This window comes from Ruditapes philippinarum, unplaced genomic scaffold (assembly GCF_026571515.1).
Source record: "Ruditapes philippinarum isolate M1 unplaced genomic scaffold, ASM2657151v2 ctg312_1_1_1_1, whole genome shotgun sequence".
Classification (NCBI taxonomy): Eukaryota; Metazoa; Mollusca; class Bivalvia; order Venerida; family Veneridae; genus Ruditapes; species Ruditapes philippinarum.
Window position 1 is genome coordinate 381,404 of NW_026860715.1, and position 26,581 is coordinate 407,984.

The 26,581-nt window shown below is 33.6% G+C and overlaps 1 protein-coding gene across 2 annotated transcripts in view; it reads left to right on the forward strand.

Moving 5' to 3' along the window:
- LOC132713159 (serine/threonine-protein kinase tricornered-like) overlaps nucleotides 1–25,777 on the forward strand; it is a 64,161-nt gene extending 38,384 nt beyond the window's left edge. For both annotated transcript variants that reach the window (XM_060695645.1, XM_060695644.1), the window contains 10 exons: nucleotides 6,484–6,567; nucleotides 8,895–9,018; nucleotides 10,071–10,225; nucleotides 13,406–13,508; nucleotides 14,147–14,208; nucleotides 15,226–15,343; nucleotides 16,211–16,334; nucleotides 17,021–17,110; nucleotides 18,726–18,814; nucleotides 21,468–25,777. In XM_060695645.1, the coding sequence (XP_060551628.1) occupies nucleotides 6,484–6,567; nucleotides 8,895–9,018; nucleotides 10,071–10,225; nucleotides 13,406–13,508; nucleotides 14,147–14,208; nucleotides 15,226–15,343; nucleotides 16,211–16,334; nucleotides 17,021–17,110; nucleotides 18,726–18,814; nucleotides 21,468–21,592 (1,074 nt within the window). In that variant the 3' untranslated portion in view covers nucleotides 21,593–25,777. The remainder of the gene's footprint in view (nucleotides 1–6,483; nucleotides 6,568–8,894; nucleotides 9,019–10,070; nucleotides 10,226–13,405; nucleotides 13,509–14,146; nucleotides 14,209–15,225; nucleotides 15,344–16,210; nucleotides 16,335–17,020; nucleotides 17,111–18,725; nucleotides 18,815–21,467) is intronic.
- The last annotated feature ends 804 nt before the right edge of the window (nucleotides 25,778–26,581 follow it).

Consider the following 26,581-nt stretch of genomic DNA (forward strand, 5'->3'; position numbering starts at 1 on the left):
GATGAGTCTTGTTAGACTGGAGGAATATACTGTCCGACAAGTTTCGATACTTGTAATATCAAGTTTCGGACTGTGTTTTAGGAAGTGAGCGTCCATATTGTTGATTAACAATACTGAATGCTTAACACTTTTTCGGAAGCAGAATGGAAAGGTTCAAGTAGTTTGATATTGTTCTTAAAAGTGGTTTCTTCTTGTTTTGAAATGAATTGATGCAATTGAAGCTCGAAGTTGAAATTAAGTGTGTTATGTAAATTAAAGTAATTTTACACTGGAAGCATTAAGGATTTGAGTATGTTAAGCTATATTCATGTGACTAAATTGACTGTCATTATATTTATTCATTAATTTTTCTTTGAAAATGGAAAAGTCTGTTGTAATACGCTTACTCCAGATTAAGAATATTTTTTGTTTTTCCCATATTATTCAGGTTTACTAACAAATTTTTACAGGAACAGCTTCAAAAATAAGAGCAACATGTAAACTAATCTATTGTCATCGGTGCACACAACATGTATAGTGACCTGTGCACACAACAGGTAGACTAATCTATTGTGACCAGTGTACACCACATGTATATGAATCTATTGTGACTGGTGCACAACAGGTAGACTAATCTATTGTGACCAGTGTACACCACATGTATATGAATCTATTGTGACTGGTGCACACAACAGGTAGACTAATCTATTGGGATCAGTGTACACCACATGTATATGAATCTATTGTGACTGGTGCACAACAGGTAGACTAATCTATTGTGACTAGTGCACACAGCAGGTAGACTAATCTATTGTGACTGGTGCACACAACATGTAGACTAATCTATTGTGACTGGTGCACACAACAGGTAGACTAATCTATTGTGACTGGTGCACACAACAGGTAGACTAATCTATTGTGACTGGTGCACACAACAGGTAGACTAACCTATTGTGACTGGTGCACACAGCAGGTAGACTAATCTATTGTGACTGGTGCACACAACAGGTAGACTAATCTATTGTGACTGGTGCACACAACATGTAGACTAATCTATTGTGACTGGTGCACACAACATGTAGACTAATCTATTGTGACTGGTGCACACAACATGTAGACTTATCTATTGTGACTGGTGCACACAACATGTAGACTTATCTATTGTGACTGGTGCACACAACAGGTAGACTAATCTATTGTGACTGGTGCACACAACATGTAGACTAATCTATTGTGACTGGTGCACACAACAGGTAGACTAATCTATTGTGACTGGTGCACACAACATGTAGACTTATCTATTGTGACTGGTGCACACAACAGGTAGACTTATCTATTGTGACTGGTGCACACAACAGGTAGACTAATCTATTGTGACTGGTGCACACAACATGTAGACTAATCTATTGTGACTGGTGCACACAACATGTAGACTAATCTATTGTGACTGGTGCACACAGCAGGTAGACTAATCTATTGTGACTGGTGCACACAACATGTAGACTAATCTATTGTGACTGGTGCACACAACATGTAGACTAATCTATTGTGACTGGAGCACACAACATGTAGACTAATCTATTGTGACTGGTGCACACAACAGGTAGACTAATCTATTGTGACTGGTGCACACAACATGTAGACTAATCTATTGTGACTGGTGCACACAACATGTAGACTTATCTATTGTGACTGGTGCACACAACATGTAGACTAATCTATTGTGACTGGTGCACACAACATGTAGACTTATCTATTGTGACTGGTGCACACAACAGGTAGACTAATCTATTGTGACTGGTGCACGCAACATGTAGACTAATCTATTGTGACTGGTGCACACAACATGTAGACTAATCTATTGTGACTGGAGCACGCAACATGTAGACTAATCTATTGTGACTGGTGCACACAACAGGTAGACTTATCTATTGTGACTGGTGCACACAACAGGTAGACTAATCTATTGTGACTGGTCACACAACAGGTAGACTAATCTATTGTGACTGGTGCACACAACATGTAGACTAATCTATTGTGACTGGTGCACACAACATGTAGACTAATCTATTGTGACTGGTGCACACAACATGTAGACTAATCTATTGTGACTGGTGCACACAACAGGTAGACTTAATCTATTGTGACTGGTGCACACAACAGGTAGACTTATCTATTGTGACTGGTGCACACAACAGGTAGACTATCTATTGTGACTGGTGCACACAACAGGTAGACTTATCTATTGTGACTGGTGCACACAACAGGTAGACTAATCTATTGTGACTGGTGCACACAGCAGGTAGACTAATCTATTGTGACTGGTGCACACAACAGGTAGACTAATCTATTGTGACTGGTGCACGCAACAGGTAGACTAATCTATTGTGACTGTTGCACACAACAGGTAGACTAATCTATTGTGACTGGTGCACACAACATGTAGACTTATCTATTGTGACTGGTGCACACAGCAGGTAGACTAATCTATTGTGACTGGTGCACACAACATGTAGACTTATCTATTGTGACTGGTGCACACAACAGGTAGACTAATCTATTGTGACTGGTGCACACAACATGTAGACTAATCTATTGTGACTGGTGCACGCAACATGTAGACTAATCTATTGTGACTGGTGCACACAACAGGTAGACTAATCTATTGTGACTGGTGCACACAACATGTAGACTTATCTATTGTGACTGTGAAGCTATAATGTGAAGCTATAATCATTAAAGTTTGTTTGTCCTGGGGGATTAGCTTATAAATCACCCACATTTGTTGAGTTCTCGATAATATCTATTACAAGAGATTTTAACATTTAAGCAGTAGCAGAAGTGTGTGGTCTTGCTTCTTCATGTTGTGACTGGTGCACACAACATGTGACTTATCTACTGTGACTGGAGCACACAACATGTACTAATCTATTGTGACTGGTGCACACAACATGTAGACTAATCTATTGTGACTGGAGCACACAACATGTAGACTTATCTATTGTGACTGGTGCACACAACAGGTAGACTTATCTACTGTGACTGGAGCACACAACATGTAGACTTCTATTGTGACTGGTGCACACAACATGTAACTTATCTATTGTGACTGGAGCACACAACATGTAGACTTATCTATTGTGACTGGAGCACACAACATGTAGACTTATCTATTGTGACTGGTGCACACAACAGGTAGACTTATCTAATGTGACTGGAGCACACAACAGGTAGACTTATCTACTGTGACTGGAGCACACAACATGTAGACTAATCTATTGTGACTGGTGCACACAACATGTAGACTAACTATTGTGACTGGTGCACACAACATGTAGACTAATCTATTGTGACTGGTGCACACAACAGGTAGACTTATCTATTGTGACTGGTGCACACAACATGTAGACTTATCTATTGTGACTGGAACACACAACAGGTAGACTAATCTATTGTGAACTGGAGCACACAACAGGTAGACTTATCTATTGTGACTGGTGCACACAACAGGTAGACTTATCTATTGTGACTGGTGCACACAACAGGTAGACTAATCTATTGTGACTGGTGCACACAACATGTAGACTAATCTATTGTGACTGGTGCACACAACATGTAGACTAATCTATTGTGACTGGTGCACACAACATGTAGACTAATCTATTGTGACTGGTGCACACAACATGTAGACTTATCTATTGTGACTGTGAAGCTATAATGTGAAGCTATACTCATTAAAGTTTGTTTGTCCTGGGGGATTAGCTTATAAAACACCCACATTTGTTGAGCTCTCAATGTCTATTACAAGAGATTTTAATATTTAAGCAGTAGCAGAAGTGTGTGGTCTTGCTTCTTCATGTTGGTGTTTTAAGTGACGTGATATATCTTAAATAATAAATTATCTGATTATTTCAGTCAATTTAGTCTCAATTACAATATATTGTATACTTCAAGTCAATTTAGCAAGTTTCATTTAAAATTAATGTATCTAGATAATAAAGTGATTGTGTAAAGTGTGACGTTTCTGTTGATAGTACAAAATATATTACCATCGTATTAACAATAACTATTAACAATAACCACATTGAGTTCAACATTGATTGTAGTTTGGTTTATACAGAATTTATTTTAGTTCGACTGTGTAGGAATTAAGCTATAAGCTTATATATAGACACACTTTCGAATCTGTTCCTGGAACCAACCAGTACTGAGCAATGAGTGTCAAGTTTCTTGCTCAAGGAAACAACGACTTGCCCTTGACGGGGTTTGAACCCATGCGGTTAGTGGATCATTTGATTACTAGTCTGAAGCGTTAACCACTCGGCCATGCCGCCACTGATTGTAGTTTCTTAGGGTAGCATAGATTATGGGAACTGGTTGTGGTGTAATGTTGGATGAACTTGGATCCCCCATATATAGATTGATATTGACCATGATAGTCTATATATTTTGTTGGAAAAAAATCTCGAAAGTTTAGAAGAAGTGAGATTTTAAATACAAATTATACAGCAAATATAATATAAAGAATTGCAGACTAAGTTGGACTGAGTCTATTCTTTCATGCTCCCCCCCCCTCCCCTCAGTCCTCCTGCTAGCATGGGCTAAAGCAGTAATGATTCAGTCTTTAACACTTTAAAGTATTGGAATCCATGATAATTAAATGATTGACTAGAAAAAAATATCAACACTAATATGCAGGGCAAATGTATGATATTGTACGGATTTTTGTGCAGGAACTGATGCAGAGTAATTATTATTGTCATCTTCAAAGTCAAAACTTTGGTAGGAACATAATGAATCTGTATGCATATAAAATTACAACAATAAATTTTAATAAAAATAGTCAATAAAGATACAGAAGATGAGAAAGTTTATATAGAATATATTTTAGTAATTTATAGATACATAAATAGGAAAGAGGTGATTGTTAAGGTACATTTATGTTAAGTTTGTGAAAAATTAGTAGTACATTTCACCATGTCTTCTAAAGATCAAATAAGTTTTCCATTTTGAAACAGGGAGGCAATAATTAATTTGCAACAAATGTATTTTCAAGTACATTTTAGATTTAATAAAGTTGAAGGGATCCATTAAGTAATGTGCAGTTAAGATCACTGCTTTAGAATTACTCCCTTCTCATGGCAGTCATGGGTCAGAATCCTGCCCAAGGACAATAAATTCTTTCGTAACTTTATTATGGATAGGGCCTACATGTATAGTCAGTGGTGTGACTACTCTAGTGCCCACTAGTGTGCCCTAAAATAATGCAAGAAGGGGCTTCTCAGAGGCCTTCATCTGCCAGAAAAGAATAAAAGCTTCAATATGACCTTTTACAGTGTTTGAGTGTTATAAACCCCAATATAAAAAAAGAAAAGGAATATATGAAACAAAATATTGAAAGACACACAAAGTGAACTGAATTTATACGGCAGCTTTTGATATAGAGATTACCTTAAATGGTTGGCAGAATAATAAAGTGGATTTTATGAGATAAAATTGATCTGCAGAATCTGGTCATGTCTTCCTAGAAAACCATCAATACGTAGCTGATTCACTCACTCACTGTAAAACATCCATGATGCATTCAATCTTTCCCTGAATTTTCCTCTTACATAACATGCTATTTCATCATATGACTCAGAGAAAATTTTTAATGTTGTCTGAAAACCATGATAAACTAAATGATTTAAATGCGAAAAAAAAAAACCTGGAAGGAAAAATCTAAATCTTTGCGTGTAAGGTATCAAATATTGATTTTTATTGTTGTTTATTTTTTGCTCTACAAATTTATGAAAGCCAGTCATGAGGATTAGAATGATGTTTTGAAGAAAAAAAAGTATTTTGATGTTTTATTATTGATTTTTGCTAGAATTTTTTAGTTAAGTTGATATTGGGGTTAAGATTAAGTCTATTGTATAGGTTTTTTTCTATTTTTTACTTTTTGTCAAAAATAGTCAAACAGAATTCCTGAAGTATGCCCAAATTGACAAATTGACTAACAAACATCACCAGACCAGATTTAATATTGTAGATTTTATTATAATAAACCTCTTAAACAATTATACTTATGTAGACAGTTGTAAATTCAAGACATTTCCATTATAACTATATCACATGGTGAAGGTCATTGTGGATGCTATAGTAATTATGTCCAAGTTTGACCAGAGTTTATTAGTTTAACATTGTTTATCTTACAAACCATTGTTTATCATTGTATTGATTACAAAGGTAAATAAGATGGGGGAACATGTATTGACGTAAATTAATGCGATGACGCAGACATATTATGATATGTTATGTAATGCCATTTCATAAATTTATTGTTGATAAAAGAAAGGGTGAGAGGCCAACATCTATTGTTCAAAATAAAGACAAAACAAATACCCTGTATTTGACATATTTTATCTAAGTGAAGGGAAGTAAGTCTTGCTTGCAGTATTACTATCAGTATTCTCCCTTGATAAGAACTTATAATATTTATTATGTGTATGCATGTATTTTCAGGTACGATTAGTACAGAAAGTAGATACGGGTCACATTTATGCCATGAAAATACTCCGCAAGGCTGACATGATTGACAAAGAACAGGTAAATAGCGAAAGATAAATATTCATGTATCCCAGCTTTAATGGACTTAAAGACTGTATTATTCAGCAGTTTAAAATTATATCTTTTCCATAATTGAGTATATGTTTCTAGATAAAAATGACCACTGGAATAGAACTATGAGCAAAGAAATTTTTACAATCTTCATATAAAATTAGGTTCACATTTGACATTGCCCTTTATATAAAAATAGTCACTGTGTAAAGACATGCTAAACTGTAGGCGCGTCAATGAAAAATGTTTCTTTTGCACTTTACGTAGTCTTTATTTTGGGTATGTGATAAATAGAATATTATAGTCATGTAAGTTCATTACTGAATTTATTGCACTCGTTGAATAAAATAATATTTTGCTCGCCAGAGGCTCGAATAATATAATTTTATTCAACTTGTTCAATAAATTCAGTATTGAACCTTCACTCATTCAATATCCTCTATTTATGTACAATTTAAAAATCAGTCATGAAAAACATGTTACAACAATTTATTGCATAGACAGACAGGAAGACACCATATAGCTAAGTAATGTGATATTTCATGTATGACAATATGTATAGTTAAAAGCTTACATTAATTTCAGTGTTCATAGTTACTGCTTAAAAAAAGTAGAATTAAAGAAAAACCTGAATTAATTTATCACACTCTAGTCACTGTCAGACAATTTTTCAGTTTTATTACTCGGCATATTGATTTGCATGTCTCAACTGGTTATATATAAAACCATCCCTGGTTATCTTTAAGATAAATGTAACCTCACAAGTCTGTTTGTCTGACATAGAAACCTGTTCGTATAAAAAAAAGATCCCACATATTATTTAGGTATTGCATTTTTCGCTCCTCTATGGTGTCAGGTTTTCAAGTCATACACTTTGAAGGTCCACCTACAAGCTTTAGTTTTTAGCTCGACTTTTTTTTTGTTGAAAAAAAAAGTAGATGTATTGTTATAGTTATATATATTGTTATTGTTGTACCTGAATCATAACTTTTTTATTTCTTGGTGTATTGTCTTCATATTTGGCCACAACCACCCTTGGGACAAGACCTTTCAGTAGACCACACTAACCTTGACGTTCATCCATAAATGACCTTGACCTTCAAGGTTAAAAGTCCAAATTTTGCTTGTTCATGCTGTTATTGGCTATAACTTTGTTATTTTTGAATGGATTGTCATCAAACTTGAACATAATAATCTTCAAGGATATCCCTTAAAAATAACCAGACAGACCTTGACCTTCACTCATAAATGACCTTGACTTTGAAGGTCAAATTATTGAAATTTTCATTTTTTTGGCTATTATTGGCTGTAACTTTGTTATTTGCTGTAACTTTGTTATTTTTGAATGGATTTTCTTCAAACTTGAACACTATAATCTTCAAGGATAACCCTTAAAAATAACCAGACAGACCTTGACCTTCACTCATTAATGACCTTGACTTTGAAGTTCAAATTATTGAAATTTTCATTGTTTTGGCTGTAACTGGCTGTAACTTTGCTATTATTGAAGGGATCAACTTCATATTATAACAGAACATACTGAAGGACAAGACCTTGTTGTGACTTCACCACGTGACTTTACCACGTGACTCCACCATGTTACACCACCACATGACACCACCACGTGACTTCATGTGTCTTTACCACGTGACACCACCATGTGACTCCACCATGTGACTCTGACTGCATCACGTGACTGCACCACACGACTACCATGTGACTTTACCACGTGACTCTACCACGTGACTCTACCACGTGACTCCACCACGTGACTCCACCACGTGACTCCACCATGTGACTCCACCACGTGACTCCACCACGTGACTTTACCAAGTGACACCACCACGTGACTTTACCACGTGTACTATTTACCACGTGTATCTATTTATAGAATTTTCTATTTATAGAATTGCATGTTTCTATTTATAGAATTTTCTATTTATAGAATTGCGTGTTTCTATTTATATATATTATTTAGTATATTTATATATACAAAATATATAGACAAAACTTATGTGACAAGACAGACCGATTAATTTTATAAAAAGGAAACGTTAAGATTTTGTTCAAACATTTTATTGTTTGCTTTAGAGAAAGTAAAAAGACGAGCGTTGCCCCGGCCCGGCGGTGGCTCTTGTTGTTTTAATAGCTCAAATGTTATATTTGTTACATTTCTATGAACATTTCCTATATAAGTTCAGCTTTACAGAAAAAGTCGTAAGTTTATTCTATGTAAGTCGTCGCCTATTATTTGCTATTTTAAGATGCTCTAGTGTTTGGTTGTATTAAGTACTTAATTAATATTACTATTTTAGGTTGCTCATGTACGTGCTGAACGTGATATTCTGGTAGAAGCTGACCACGAGTGGGTGGTAAAAATGTATTATTCCTTCCAAGATGCTATAAATCTTTACCTTATCATGGAGTTTCTTCCTGGTGGTAAGTCATTCTAACACATGCAGGTACATGTTTATATCATACATTGTGTTCAGTAAAATATGTTTTACTCATTTCTGGCAAAATAAAATAGAAACAAAATGCCATATCTTGTCATGAAAAAAACAAAGTCAGAGAATTCCTTTGGTAGGGTCAGTTAAATGTTTAACTCTGTTATGATGTTGCATTTTTGCTGACTGTGACACCCCTAATTGTGTATATGATTGTGTAAATGATGATATTGTAGGTGATATGATTGTGTAAATGATGATACTGTAGGTGATATGATTGTGTAAATGATGATATTGTAGGTGATATGATTTTGTAAATGGTGATCAATACTGTAGGTGATATGATTGTGTAAATGATGATCAATACTGTAGGTGATATGATTGTGTAAATGATGATACTGTAGGTGATATGATTGTGTAAATGATGATACTGTAGGTGATATGATTGTGTAAATATGAAACTGTAGGTGATATGATTGTGTTAATGATGATACTGTAGGTGATGTGATTGTGTAAATATGAAAATGTAGGTGATATGATTGTGTAAATGATTAAATGTGAAAATGGTGATACTGCAGGTGACATGATTGTGAAAACGGTGATACTGTTGGTGATATGATTGTGTAAATGATGATATTGTAGGTTATATGATTGTGTAAGTGATGATCAATACCATAGGTGATATGATTGTGTAAATGATGATCAATACTGTAGGTGATATGATTGTGTAAGTGATGATACTGCAGGTGATATGATTGTGTAAGTGATGATACTGCAGGTGATATGATTGTGTAAATGATGATACTGCAGGTGATATGATTGTGAAAACGGTGATACTGTTGGTGATATGATTGTGTAAATGATGATATTGTAGGTGATATGATTTTGTAAATGGTGATATATTGTAGGTAATATGATTGTGTAAATGATGATACTGTAGGTGATATGATTGTGTAAATGATGATACTGTAGGTGATATGATTGTGTAAATGATGATACTGTAGGTGATATGATTATGTAAATGATATGATATGAATATTTCAGGTGATATGATGACACTGCTAATGAAGAAAGACACTCTGACAGACGAGCAGACACAATTTTATGTAGCAGAGTCTGTGTTAGCTATAGATTCCATCCACAACCTTGGCTTTATACATAGAGATATAAAGCCAGATAATTTATTATTAGATTCCAGGGTAAGTTTACAATGTATGTTTTATTTGAAAGGTTATTTTATTATTTAGTTACAGGTTTGTGACGGCCGGTCTGTGCAGGGCTAAGGTTGCAGTATTTCATTTTTGCATCAAAGATAGTTAGTCAGGTAACTTATAGAAGGAAGATGGTTCAACTCAAATGACTGCTTGTGTAAAGCAGAAACATCCCCTTGTGATTTGATATATGTTGATATGACTTAAAATTCAAGACATTTTAAACATGTATGTCTGAAAACATTCAACAAAAGAATGCAATTCATAGTGACTAAATTTTATACCATGTCTTAGTAGGTAGTGTTCATAAAGACATAAGGATAAGTACAATTCAATTCAACAATAAAATGTTTTTTGTTTTTAGCTCACCTGTCACAAAGTGACAGGGTGAGCTTTTGTGATCACTTTTCGTCCGGCATCCGTCCGTCCATCCGTCGTCCGTCCGTAAACTTTTACTTTAAAAGACATCTCCTCATAAACCACTGAGCCAATTTCATCCAAACTTCACAGGAATGTTCCTTTGGTGGTCAACTTTAAAATTGTTCAAAGCATTTAATTTCATGCAGAACTCTGGTTGCCATGGCAACCGGAAGAAATTTTTTTAAATATCTTCTCTTAAAATAAACCCAAGAGCTAGAGCTTAGATATTTGGCATGAAACATCTTCTAATTAGTGTCTTCCAAGTTTGTTCAAATAAAAGCCCTGGGGTCCAAATTGGCCCCGCCCCAGGGGGTCATTGATTTTCCCTATATTCATATAGTAAAAACTTAAAAAATCTTCTTTTAAAGAACTGTAAGAGCTAGAGCTAGGATATTTAGCATGAAACATCTTCTAGTGAGTGTCTACCAAGTTTGTTCAAATAAAAGCCCTGGGGTCAAAATTGGCCCCGCCCCAGGGGGTCATTGATTTTCCCTATATGCATATAGTAAAAACTTAAAAAATCTTCTTTTAAAGAACTGTAAAAGCTAGAGCTAAGATATTTAGCATGAAACATGTTCTAATGGGTGTCTACAAAGTTTGTTCAAATAAAAGCCCTGGGGTCAAAATTGGCCCCGCCCCGGGGGTCATTGATTTTCCTTATATGTGTATAGCAAAAACTTAAAAAATCTTCTTTGAAAAAACCCATATAGCTAGAGTTTAGATATTAAGCATGAAACATCTTCTAGTGAGTGTCTACCAAGTTTGTTCAAATAAAAGCCCTGGGGTCAAAATTGGCCCCGCCCCAGGGGGTCATTGATTTTCCCTATATGCATATAGTAAAAACTTAAAAAATCTTCTTTTAAAGAACCCAAAGAGCTAGAGCTAAGATATTTAGCATGAAACATGTTCTAATGGGTGTCTACAAAGTTTGTTCAAATAAAAGCTCTGGGGTCAAAATTGGCCCCGCCCCGGGGGTCATTGATTTTCCTTATATGTGTATAGCAAAAACTTAAAAAATCTTCTTTGAAAAAACCCAAATAGCTAGAGTTTAGATATTAAGCATGAAACATCTTCTAGTGAGTGTCTACCAAGTTTGTTAAAATAAAAGCCTGTTAAAATAAAAGCCCTGGGGTCAAAATTGGCCCCGCCCCAGGGGGTCATTGATTTTTCCTATATGCATATAGTAAAAACTTAAAAAATCTTCTTTTAAAGAACCCAAAGAGCTAGAGCTAAGATATTTAGCATGAAACATGTTCTAATGGGTGTCTACAAAGTTTGTTCAAATAAAAGCCCTAGGGTCAAAATTGGCCCCGCCCCGGGGGTCATTGATTTTCCTTATATGTGTATAGCAAAAACTTAAAAATCTTCTTTGAAAAAAGCCAAATAGCTAGAGATTAGATATTAAGCATGAAACATCTTCTAGTGTCTACAAAGTTTGTTCAAATTAAAGCCCTGGGGTCAAAACTTGCCCCACTTCAGGGATGTCATTGTTTTTAACTATATGTGTACAGTAAAAACTTAAAAAATCTTCTTTTAAAAAACCCAATGAGCTAGAGGTTAGATTTTAAGCAGGAAACATCTTTTTGTTGGTGTCTACCAAGTTTGTCCAAATAAAAGCCCTTGGGTTTAAATTGGCCCTGCCAAAGGGGGGGGGGGGGGGGGAGGGGGGGGGGCGGAGGTCATTATTTTTCATTATATGTGTGTAGTAAAAACTTAACATCATGAAACATCTACTAATGGGTGTCTTCCAAGTTTGCTCAAATAAAAGCCCTGGGGTTTAAACTGGCCCCGCTCCGGGGGCCTATATACAGGTGTGCGACCTCAGGGCCATCATGGCCCTCTTGTTTTGTTTGTTTTTTTTTTACAAAAAAAAAAAGGAAATTGATAGTGCTGCTTTTGGACAACATTTTCCCATTTTTGCAGTAAATAATGTATACAAATTGAAATTATACTGTATATAATATGCCTCTGAAATTGCTGCAGTTAATCACCTCAAATAAAACACTTTAATAAACAATTACTTTGACGTAATATTGGCTTGTTGCCAAATTAATTTCCTTTTATATTCAAGTAAATGGTCTATATTGCTTCAAAATAGGAATGCACCATGTGACATTGAAATGCAATTTGTGTCCATTGTCGTTGTATAAAACTATAGTGCATTATAATGTTCAACGACTATAGACATGAGGTACCTTTAAGAGTATATTGATATATATATATATATATATATATGTATATAAATAATATGTAAAGGTAATTCATATGGAAGTTCAATCCATTTTCCACTGATGTTGTGTAATGACGTACATCTCCTTATTTGAAAGGGAACAGTCTATCACTACTATAAGAGATTTTTGATATTTAAAATAGTGGCCAAATGTTGGGAGTTCATTCAGACTGTATACAAATAGAAAATATGTTGAACAATATTCTGTAATGATACAGTTATGGCTTGTGACTTCCTGTGCTCAACTTGTCTCATATTTGATGTCATGATGGTATACACAAATTACAATCTTCAGTACTTCAGTGCATACCAGTTATATAAAACCTTACTAAGCAAAATATTCAACTGCTATCAGCAAGTTGCCGGGGCAAGCCTGTTTCATTAGTAATATTAGTTACATTCTTCTTTCTATTTTGGTATTATTATTATCATTATCAAGAGACAAGTTTATTTACAGGTTTCAGATAGTCTAATATAGCTTTATACCTTCTAAATATGACATATATAATATATTACAGGGACATATCAAGTTATCCGATTTTGGCCTATGCACCGGCCTAAAGAAATCACATAGAACAGAATTCTACAAAGATCTCTCTCATGGCAAAACTGGTGATTTTAGTAAGTAGATTGATGTCTTACATATGCCATTATATGTGTATGCTTGTATATATGTTAATCACAAGAAACTTGTAGTTTAAGTGATAAATAAACATTCTTCTTCTTCTTCATACTTGATGTATTGGTACCTTTCATGGATATTTACATTTGGAAGGGGTTTCAAGGGCATTTATGCTTAAATACACTTTCTTACCTTTCTCGAAAATACAGCCATGTTAGTGGCTTTGGCTATTGGGTGGCATCCATATTGGATTGTTTACCCATATAATGCTATACATCTTAAACAGACTTGTCCATCTTTCAATTAGGACAAAACCATTCATCATTTCTAGGAAAAATTTTGACATAACTGGTACTGACTGAATAGTGTAGACCATGATCTTGGTCTGCAGTTGGCGTGTTTGATGCAAAGTTATTCCTACTTACATTTCAATAAATAACACTAAAAATTGGTTCATAAAAGTTTATGTTTATTTCTTTGATATGAAATTTTGATTATGTGTGTTAAAAGATATATTGTAGCAGTGGAAAATAAATTTAGCAGTGATTAACAAGGAACCCTAGTAAAGAAATGATTTATTTAAGTATTCTTTAGTTCTATAGATTAATTCACATAATTTGTATATTAAATTTTGCAGATTTAAATCCTATGGATTCCAAAAAGAGAATGGAAAGTTGGAAAAGAAATAGGAGAGCACTGGTATGTAGTTATGTAGTTGATGTTTTATTTTACTAGTAATATTGAATAATGATTATTTGAGCCGTGTCACGACAAAACCAACATAATGGGTTTGCGACCAGCATGGATCCAGACCAGCCTGCGCATCCGCCCAGTCTGATCAGGATCCATGCTGTTCGCTATCAGTTTCTCTACTTGTTATAGGGTTTGTAAGCGAACAGCATGGGTCCTGATCAGACTGCGCGGTTGCGCAGGCTGGTCTGGATCCATGCTGGTCGCAAACCCATTATGTTGGTTTTGTCGTGACACGGCTCATTTAATCCTTAACCTGCTGAAACAAAGTTTTTTTTATAAGTCTTTGCAACCAGTATAGAGCCAGGCCAGCCTGCACTAATGTTGCAGTCTGACCTGAGGCTCTATACTGTTGGTAGCTCAAGTTCTGTATTTTGATATATAAAAGCTATGTAACTGGATGGACGGTTCCAAATGCCAAGCAGGGCAAAGCCGGTACACAAATTGAGGAGTTAAAAGGTTTTTATACACATGATATTTTTCATTTTACAGCATTCATGGTTATTAATAATTATGTGATTAAGTAATGTAAATAATTATATAATTATTAATTAATGTAATGGAAGTGGTATAGGGGTGTGCCAACTTTGTATATAACTCAAATTACTCATATAAATTCCTAATCTATTTTTACTAATTACAGTAGAAATTTCTATATTTAGGCAGAAAATTATGGAATATAACACTACATAATCATTTATGTAATTTCAAATACATTGTTGAATTTGTTTGTTCTATTTACTTTTGGGGGGTCTTGTATTAAAATTTTAATAAAGTTGTTTTCTTAAGTTTGTAATAAAGACCTACTGTATGATTTTCTGCATTTAAATGTGACTGAATTCTGTATAAACTTTGACAAAGTAGCAAGGCATTTACCAAATACAGTACAATTATTTAGTTTGTTTCAAAATATTGTTTGTATAGGATTTTGAGAATTGTATATTTCTATATAATGGTTTATTACAGGCATATTCCACTGTAGGCACGCCAGATTATATAGCCCCTGAAGTATTTATGCAAACCGGTTACTCTAGTTCCTGTGATTGGTGGTCACTAGGGGTGATCATGTATGAAATGTTAATAGGTAAGTCTGCTATTGTACTGATACTTAAAACTATTGAAAATATAGTTTTGATGAGTTTAAAAGAGATAGTAACTCAGTCAGCATATGAAGTGGCGTGGTTTTTCTTTGGTGCCCCTTCGCACCTCCGATTTTCCTTTGCTAGTAAAGCTGGAGAGTTACCAGAATTAGTAATTTTTACAATGTAATTGGGTGTGACAAATCAGCAAAACAAAGACAAAATACCTTTGTCAGCTGGTTATATGTGATAAGGCTTACAAATTTTAAAATTGTTAACATATTAGGAATATAATATCTACATACATTTCAGCTCGTTTATCTTTAGATATGTTATAGTCTATATTTTGTGCAGGTTTCGCCATTTCTTTTCTAGTAAAATAAAATATTGTAAAGTTTACAAAGAAAATAATTAACACATTGCAAACGGCATTAACATTCCACATAAATTATCAAAAAGAGGTTAAAATTTGTAAAAAATGCCCTTACTGTGTTAGTCATGCAATAGAAATAAGGTGAAAACTACTGAAAAATCAGTCATTAATTGCGTCATGCTTGACCAACTTATTTTTGTAAATACGTACTAATAAACTTTAACCTATACTTAAATCTTGAATTTTCTTTCTTTTAAATCTTAGTACATTTCTCTAAAGTTTAATTTTCTTGAAATATTTTGACTCATCTAGAGGTATGTAGCTTTAATCTAGGATTTTTTTTCATATGATTTCAAATATAGAAATCAACTGCAAGAAAGAGAAATTCAGCTTGTATTTATAAAAGGAAATTTAAGTTTTCTGTTTCAGATTTAAGACAAAATTTACATGTGTATATTTTATGTGATGAAAGAGAATTATATAGGATTTTTTGTTGCAGGTTATCCTCCATTTTGTTCAGAAAATCCTCAGGAAACTTACAGAAAGGTGATGAACTGGCGAGAAACTCTCATTTTCCCTCCAGAAGTCCCAATATCCACTGAATCCAAAGATCTCATTCAAAAGTAAGTGAGTCTACACATGCTTGTCTATTTATGTATATTTCAAAATTTTGGGTAAATACAGATTTCTTGTTTGGGATTGTTTGTCTTCAGTAATAGGGATAAAGTCACTTACTGAAATTGAAAACAATTTCTTGGTTAAAATCATGAATGAGATTGAGTCTTTAATTTGGAAATAGGTTTCATTTTGATAACTTAGGTCAATGGTTAGACTCCTATAATGCAGGCAGTCTGACCGAACTCTATATAGATGGCTGCTCAGTTTTAGTATTTTGATATTGATAAACATTCAGGAGTATGTTTGCTAATGAACCTGTATATAACCTGTTGTATGCTGGGTAATAAACATGAAGGTGCTCTCATCTTCATTTAGCAGTTTTCATATGACCTATTTTTAGTACATTTTAGAAGCATAAGAGGGTGTTCTACTTTCTGACATCTCCATTTGAGGAAATTTCCAAAATAGCAGCTCAGTGACACACTGATTATGGTCTTGTACCACTAATGGAGTGATGTAAATTCAAAACAGGACAAAGTTGATAACACAAATTCAAATTCAAAATGTTAATTATTCATCTGTTCTCTGCAAATATCTGTCTGCTTGAATTATTTATGGACAATGTTAAAAAATGTTTTCCATAGTTTGAAGTGAGATCAATATTTATATGGATGTTATATGTTTATTTTAGGCTATGTTGTGATCATGAACACAGGTTAAGTAGTCGAGAACAAATCCAGGCCTGTTCCTTCTTCCGAGGATGTGATTGGGAACATATCAGGTACGCTAACATAACCCATTGTTCATTAGTACATGTGTATTGTTGATATGGGTCAGAAATTTGGTACAAGTGCATATATGAAGTGGGACATATTTATGACTTTTAGCTGGACTGTTTAACTGTTAAAAAAAGATAGGGCTACCCTTGGCACCTGTGCACAAGGGAATAGTTAAAGTTCTACATGCAACTTCTTGTACATCTGGATGTCCTATCCACTATAAAGATTTTTAATTGTAACTTCAGATTTGCCTTTGATATTATTATCTTTATAAAGTTTTTTGTGCAAGATAAATCTTAAAAACTATTGAAGGTGTTTACTTTTAAACTTTGTGCATATTCTAGAATCTTTATTGTAGTTAAATTTTCAAGACTCTGAACTATGATATGCAATAAAAAGACTTTTTGTAAATCTCTGCATTATAAAGGCTCTTGTCTCTTTGCTTATCTTAACTATCAAGCGCTGAAGATAGTCGCGATCCTTTGTTTAATAATTGCACATCGGTCGTGATGTATGAATAAAGTTTTACACTAAAGAGACACAATTATATTCATTATTTATAAAAAAGGAAGAAAATATAAATTGATTGTTTATTTTTTACTTATTGATGAACAAAAAGTTTTAATGATGAATGATATATATATAGTTAGTGAAACTGATTATGTTTCTCTGATGAAAGTTATACCACACATATGGAAACCAGTACGTTTTTCATGGACTTATTCATGAATACTTTGATATGAAGCAGAAATTTAAAGTGTGATGTAATGGTGTGTAATTTTGCAATGTCATGCTAATTTGTCATTCCTAAGCAAATTAAACAAATTATATATATATGATATATTAAAGCATATACATTCAGTTTTTGATAAAATTATGCCACTTTGCAAGATTTATACATTTATTTCATTGCAATCTCTAAAACATTTTACTTCAAATCTAATTTTTTAACAAACCTTAGGAGTAAAAAATTGTTTTAGGTTTAAAGCTTATAATTATGTGATGTTGATTTAAACAGTAATACAAGAAGAAAAAAATGAAAAGATTCAAGGGGACATTATGGCAAAGTGGCTGAAGTTTCTGACTTAATATCGCTTGTTTCTTTGTTCAAGGCCTTCTGATAAGATGTGATAGTGATAAGTCTCTCTGTCCTAGCAGTATGAGGGGCATTTTTGAGTCTGCCTTGACCAGTATACATCTAAACTGGCCATTCCTTCAACAATATTCTTATTATACCTAAAATCCAACCACAGAAAGGGAAGGGAACTCTTCTACAATATAGATTATTAGTTAAAAAAGATATTTTACAAGTTATATGGTCCAGTATAAAAAGTTTTAAGCTGAAGTAGCAACCAGCTATTTATACTCGTACATATAATCATGTCAAACTTCTTGATAATGAATTTGTAATACTGCAAAATTCCTTTATCAGACGAAAAATTTAAAAAAAATCATAAATTTTCAGCAGCTGGGTATATAGATAATGTGGTTACAAATATTCAATATAAGTCAACATTACAAACATTCAGTATTATAAATTTGTCTAGAAATACACATTACTAGTTTATGGTGTTATCCATAGTATAATTAAAGGTTGTTACTTTGATGTTATTACAGAGACCGCCCTGCTGCCATTCCAATAGAAATTAAAAGTATTGACGACACATCTAACTTTGACGAGTTTCCAGATGTAGACCTCAAATGGCGTAAGTGTATAGTATTAAGTTACATAGAATTGTTAATAGTGATTAATGCTGAGAAGATATCAGTAGCTTATCCGATGATCATGCTTTTACTGTGTCTGAAAACTTGTAGGCCATCTGATAATAGGTATCTTGAAGGATAGCCGAGTCAAAGTTAAAGTCTGTCTCTCATCCCATACATCATTTGTTGGAGGGCTTCTTGGCTTCGACTATGTTGATATACATGACACAACACATGACACAATACATAATACTATTTATGACAATATGAATGTTCTCGTAAAGATGTTTTTAGTACTGTAATTTTCAAGGGCAGATAACTCAAAATCAAGCATGCTTCAGGTATCATGCAAAGTTTAAAACAGTTCTTTTTAAAAAGGGGTATAACTCAAGAAAATTTCTATCATTTCACATACGCAGCTAAAGAATATAATCTTTCCCATAGAATTTTAGCACATTTTACTTTCTGACAGGAAATAAATTAGCAAGCAAATGTGCTCCTAATAACCCAAAGATTTTTGTCCCCCGCCTTTTCGAAGAAAAAAGGGGGGATATAGAAATACGTGGCTAAAAAGAACAATAGAGAGAACAATAGAGTAGCCACATAATTACTGTCCTGTGAGAACGTCCGTCTGTCCGTCCGTCACACTTTGTGTCCGGTCCATAACTTTTTCATTTATCAAAGGAATCTGAAATAACTTGGCACAAATGTTTGTTATAATAAGACGATGTGTCATGCGCAACAATCAGACCCCTACCTCTAGGGTCAAGGTTGCACTTGCTCATTTAAGGTCAACATTGTCTATTTGATGGTATATGTTGGGTCCGGTCCATAACTTTCTTATCTTTGAAGGGATTTTGTAAATACTTGCCACAATTGTTCACAATAATGAGACGATGTGTCATGCGCAACAACCAGTCACCTACCGCCAAGGTCAAGGTCACACTTGGAGGTCAAAGATTAACATAGTCATTTACAGGGTATATTTTGTGTCCAGTCCATAACTTTTTCATAGATCTTATTATTGTGACTATTTGTGCCAAGTTATTTCAAAATCCCTTGAACTATAAAGAAGTTCTAGATTCAACACAAAATATACCCTATAACAGACTATGTTAATTTTTGACCTCTAAGTGTGACCTTGACCTTGGAGGTAGGGATGCAGGTGTTGCGCATGACACATCCTCTTATTATAGTGACTATTTGTGCCAAGTTATTTCAAAATCCCTTGAACTATGAAAAAATTATAGACCTGACACAAAATATACCCTGTAACAGACTATGTAAGTATTTGACCTCCAAGTGTGACCTTGACCTTGGAGGTAGGTGACCGGTTTTTGCGCATGACACATCATCTGATTATTGTTAACAATTATGGCAAGTATTTACAAAAGTCCTTCATAGATAAGAAAGTTATGGACTGGACACGACATATACCCTCAAATAGACAATGTTGACCTTGAATTAACAAGTACGACCTTGACCCTGAAGGTACGGGTCTGGTTGTTGCGCATGACACATCGTCTTATTATAACAAACATTTGTGCCAAGTTATCTCAAATTCCTTTGATAAATGACAAAGTTATGGACCGGACACGAAATATACCCTGTAACAGACTATGTTAATATTTGACCTCCAAGTGTGACCTTGACGTTGAAGGTAGGCAACTGGTTTTTGCGCATGACACATCGTCTGATTATTATGAACAATTATGGCAAGCATTTACAAAAACCCTTCATAGATAAGAAAGTTATGGACCGGACACGAAATATACCCTGTAACAGACTATGTTAATATTTGACCTCCAAGTGTGACCTTGACCTTGAAGGTAGGCGACTGCTTTTTCCGCATGACACATCGTCTGATAATTGTGAACAATTATGGCAAGTATTTACAAAATCCCTTCATAGATAAGAAAGTTATGGACCGGACACGAAATATACCCTGTAACAGACTATGTTAATATTTGACCTCCAAGTGTGACCTTGACCTTGAAGGTAGGTGACTGGTTTTTGCGCATGACACATCGTCTGATTATTGTTAACAATTATGGCAAGTATTTACAAAATCCCTTCATAGAAAAGAAAGTTATGGACCGGACACGACATATACCCTCAAATAGGCAATTTTGACCTTGAATGAGCAAGTGTGACCTTGACCCTGGAGGTAGGGGTCTGGTTGTTGCGCATGACACATCGTGTTATTATAATAAACATTTGTGCCAAGTTATTTCAAATTCCTTTCATAAATGACAAAGTTATGGACCGGACACGAAAGTGTGACGGACGGACAGACGGACGGAGCCTATTTCTATATCCCCCTTTTTTCTTCGAAAAGGCGGGGGACAATAAGACGATATGTCATGCACAACACCTGTAACCCTACCTCCAAGGTCAAGGTCAGACTTAGAGGTCAAAGGTTAACATGATAGAATTTTAAATTTTGTGTTTCATTTTACTAGTATTTCTTTTATAAATTTATTGTTGCATTGGCAGATCTAACTGATCATAATTTTGGACTGAAAGTTCTCAAATCCATACCTCAATCTTTTGAAATACGATTAAATGTTGCACAATTTTATGCTTCATATAAAACTTCCCCGAGGCGGGGGACGTTGGTAACGCTGTTACAAATTCTTGTTATTTATATTTCAGCAACTTCCTTAGCCCAGAAGCCAGACATTGCTAAAGAGCAACCAAATAATAAAGACTGGGTGTTTATAAACTATACATACAAACGATTTGAGGGACTTCCAAAGTCCTGGCAGTCTAAAAGTTAGCAATAGTCAGTTGTGGAGAGTTGTACAACACTTGTGGAGAAAATGAACAACAATGGTGGAGACACTACCAATCATCCATCCTTCATTCATTGTGTGATTTACATGTATAATAAATTTGTTGTTGAAAAAAAAGAGGAAATTCCAATGTCAGGATTGTGAACTAGGTTTAACATGGGAAAAACAAATTTAACATTACACAGTTAGATTTAGTGTTTTGAGAAAAGAGACTTGAAATGAGTCAATATTGTACTATACAATCGACATGCTTAAACAATGGACACTTATGAAACATAGACACATTTATAAACAATTGACTTTGTCATCCGTCTAAAACTGTAATAACTTCAATTATTAATGATTAATTGATATAAACAATTGTTTAATCTGGAATTATATTTCTGTTTAGTCACAATGATTTTATCATATTCTTTATAACTAATTTGTTACCGTATTTAAAATTTGGGATGCATTTTACCATGTAGATGATGACTGGTATTTTGACTGAATCAACATTAGTGCATATTTTAGTGCATATTTTCAGGGGTTCACTGTAACACTTTCATAACTTAAGATTTGATCTTAACTCTGCTGAAATTTTATAATGAACTTGCCCTTTTTTGAACTTTTAACTTTCCACAAATAGTTTAAGACAGTGGTGGGTGGGGGGTGTATCAGATTGAGCAGTCAACAGTATGGAGTCCAGTGAGACAGTACTGATGAGCAGGCTGGTCTGGCTAGGTGGCGTAGGTCTTCTTTTACTGCCATCAGCCCTCCAAGGGTTAGGTTTGTTGAGATATGAAAGTGATGCACTGAACACTCTGTAATTTATTTTACATCAGACGAAACTTCCACTTTTTTTCCAAGTGTGAAGTATGGAAAAGATAAAATAACATAGCTATTTGAATAGTGCTTTTTTTTTTGAATTGTGAAGATTTTACAAGTATATTGTGAACTTTCACAATAATATTTTACAAGCTTTGTTGTTCAGATAAATAGTAAAATATAAAATATAAGGTAATCAGAAAGTGCTTTTAAGTGAAAGTGTAAAGTGTCTAAATTTTTGTTTAAATTTATATCAATTCATTGAAGGTAGTTTTTTGTTGTTGTTTTTTGTTTGTTTTTTTTTAAGGAAAAAACAAAACATTTTTTTCGTAAATTCATTGTGGAATTGAAAATTTATGTCATTTCATTTTTTTTTATTATTATTATTGATAACATTTATTTTAACACATCAGTCAGATTTAAGCAATAATTTGAGATGATAGAAAAAAAATAGCTGTGAACAGCACTTGCCTTGCTTCACGAAAACCAAATATTTCTGATTATCATTAAACTGTGTCTCCATGTTTATTTATTTACTAAATATAGTATATAATATTTGACTTTTAATTCATTTATTAAACAACATTGGCTGCATTTTTTTATATACAAGGAGGCAAAATCTTTTTTTTTTCGATTTTTTTTTTTTTTTTTTTTTTTTTTAACTTTATTATCTTTACCTTTCAAGTTTTTGTGTTATCTGGCTTTGATTGGTAAAATGAATAAATTAGATAAGTAAGTGGATAAGTGGAATGCAAATTAAAGAAATAGATTAATATTTTTAGTTTTGTTCTGACATTTCGGCTATCACATGGACTTTATCAGAAAATATAAAAGTTCAGGTGCATGTTACTATAGTGGCCATTTTTTTTTGGTAAAGAATGTAATGTAAGATAAAGACTGTCGTTGTTTTAATGGAGATGTCGAGGTGTTTGTATATACTGTGAAGAGTCTTTCATTTATATATGCTTCATATCATTACTTATTGTATATTTAGCAATAAAGCATGTACATTTGAGCCGCGCCATGACAAAACCAATACAGCGCGTTTGCGACCTGCATGGATCCAGACCAGTCTGCGCATCCGCACAGTCTGATCAGGATCCATGCTGTTCGCTTACAGTTACAAACCCTATTTCAAGTAGAGAAACTGATAGTGAACAGCATGGATCTTGATCAAACTGTGTGGATGCGCAGGCTGGTCTGGATCCATGCTGGTCACAAACACACTTAGGTGGTTTTGTCATGGTGCGACTCATTTCTCCTATCATTATATCACTGTCGTTCAAAATTAACCATTTTTTTTTTATTAATTATTTTCCTGTATTTATTTTTTAGCTCACCTGAGAATTGAAATAAGCTTTAAATGACATCCTCTTTTAAACCGTTCAGCAGATTTTGATGAAACTTGGGAAGAATGATCCACGGGTGCTACTGTACCAAAATATCTTTTTATTATTTTAGTTCGCTGAATAGGGATATTTTTTCTGGAGTTGTTGCCAACATGTGAGCGATTTAGGGCCATCATGGCTCTCTTGTTTTGATGTAGTGCAGGTAGTGTGTAATTGTGCATTATGTTTGTTTTTTTACATTTTTACCTGGAATAACTTTTTTTGCTGGACATAAAAGTGGGAAAGGTCTTTTATGATAAGTTGTAGACTAAATTTTCTACAATGTAAAATAAGTTTACTTAAAATTTCAATTCCTGCAAATCTGCTTAACTTTCATAAACTTGATTTTTTTTTTCAAAAAAAGGTATTTATGATCTTATTTAAACATTCTCATTAGTAGAGTATAGAAAAAATCAACATTTATTTCATTGGATATTGTGCATATTATTTATTTTGCAATAAGTTTCACTTTTGTAGCCATTTCACTTACACACACACAAAATACATTCCATACATTTTGATTGTTGTTTTAGTAGAGGAAAAAAAGGTTTCAATTGTGTTTTTAGGCTGACAACTTTGTCATGTTTTATTTTAATGCATGTTTTAATCATACTTTAACCGTGGCAAGATGTGATATATCTTGTTACCTTAGCAACCACAGATAATCTTGTTACCATAGCAACGACAGATAATCGTGTTACCATAGCAACTACAGATAATCTTATTACCATAACAACTACAGATAATCTTGTTACCATAGCAACCACATAATCTTGTTACCATAGCAACTATAGATAATTTTGTTGCCATAGCAACCACAGATTATCTTGTTACTATAGCAACAACAGATAATATGATGTTTTGTAGATGATTGAATGTGTTAGGGATTTTACAGAACTGAAAAAAACAAAAACAACTTTTATATTTGACCCTCTGTATTAAGGAAACATACCTTCAATGTGCACAATGATTGCTTTTTATAACACATTGATATTTATCAGTGGAGAATACAGTTCCCAGTTTGTACAGATTATATAGAGATTCTTGTTTTTGTACCCAAAAAAGCTAATATAGCATTTTGTATCAGATAATACTTGAAACAAATTGGGTTTTTGGAACAATTGTCCAAGTTGATAGTTATTTATAGATCTATTTAACATGACAACTTTGTCTTTTGACACTAAAACAAAGATACAGTTGAAGAATTTTAATCTTTTTTGTCACTGATTAAAAAAACAACAACAAAAACAACCGGGATTACAACATTTATCTCTCTCTTGTCAAATTGCAATCTAAATTGAGATGCTCAGAAACTAATAACATGAAGAAAATAGTTCATTTATAAACGAGTTGGTTTTTGAATGTATTTTGTGTTATTTGATAAAATACTGGATTTTATCAGTGAAATATATTTAGTATCACTTTCTACAAGACATTTGTCAAGATAATCAACTTTTCTTCCATTGATAAGCATATGATTGAGAAGATTGACGCTTCTGAGGAATATTTAAATAGATTTTTTTTATCGTCACTTTCACCATGCATGTTAATGAAAATATAAAATATATCTCACAGTTGTCAGTGAGACACTACCGTGTTTATTCAAATAGAATTAATGTCTGCTTCCTGTTATATACTTTGATGTTTGCAGTAAAGGAATATAGAGAAATGTAAATGTTGTGCATGCCTATGAAAATATATGAAAAATATCTCACAGTTGTCAGTGAGATATGGAAGAGGATGAATATATTGTGTAGGGATACTTTGAAGTTAATTATCCGATCTCAGAAAACGGGGATGTGATACAACATTGTAAGTTGAATTAAGAAATGCCATGAAAAAAGTTTTGATAATACAAAATTGTTATTTATGTAAACATGGAGATGTGTGCCATGAAGTGATTGTGTTTAAACATTTTATTTGTTACTTGATGCTGAATAACTTATCACCTGTTGATTAAATTTGCTAAAACTAATACTTGTTTTCCTTGTTTTTATACTTGTTTTTGAACAATTTTACTTCTAGCTGTCTTCGATGGAGACGATATCGATGTATCCTTTATATTTTTCTGTCGATCAATAATCAAAACACATTTTTAACAAATCGATAATTTTGATTAATTAATATAATGTCTATAAATTATGAAGATTCACCCAAAAACAGGAGGCCATGTCTGACACTAAGCTGTTGTTACATTATGAACACATTTCATAGCAGTGATGACTAAAAATGATTAGGTAAAAATCATGCAAAGGACATTTATAAACCGGACACAAGAAATTTTTATGAACAGAAGTCAGAACATATATAGTAGTAGTTTTATTATTTGTTTGGGTCGTCAGACCAAACAAATAATGGTAGCGAAATTTCAGAGTCTGATGCAGTTAATTGCAAATGCCGAAAGTAGGCCACTTTTTTGAAGCGGTTCTTTCCCTTTATATGTACACTAACGCCGAAATTATTCAGGGGAGATCACTGCGTAAAGATGGTCAAATGACAGGCGCATTAATTTTCAAGCAGAATAATTCCCGAATGGTCGAAGATTTCTAATATTGTTTTATCCTTTATAGATATACATGCTTATAATAAACTCCATGATTATTAACATCTGTGTTAAACAACAGTTAGCGTCGAAATAATTAGGGTTACAAACCCTAATTTAGAATAATATGGTTTTCTTCAGGCCTTTTACATATAACTTCACCGTGGCCGAGGTGTCTGGAGTTCAAATCCAGGAAGGCAACTCTTTTTTTTCAAGTTGTTTAAGTCAAATAAACAT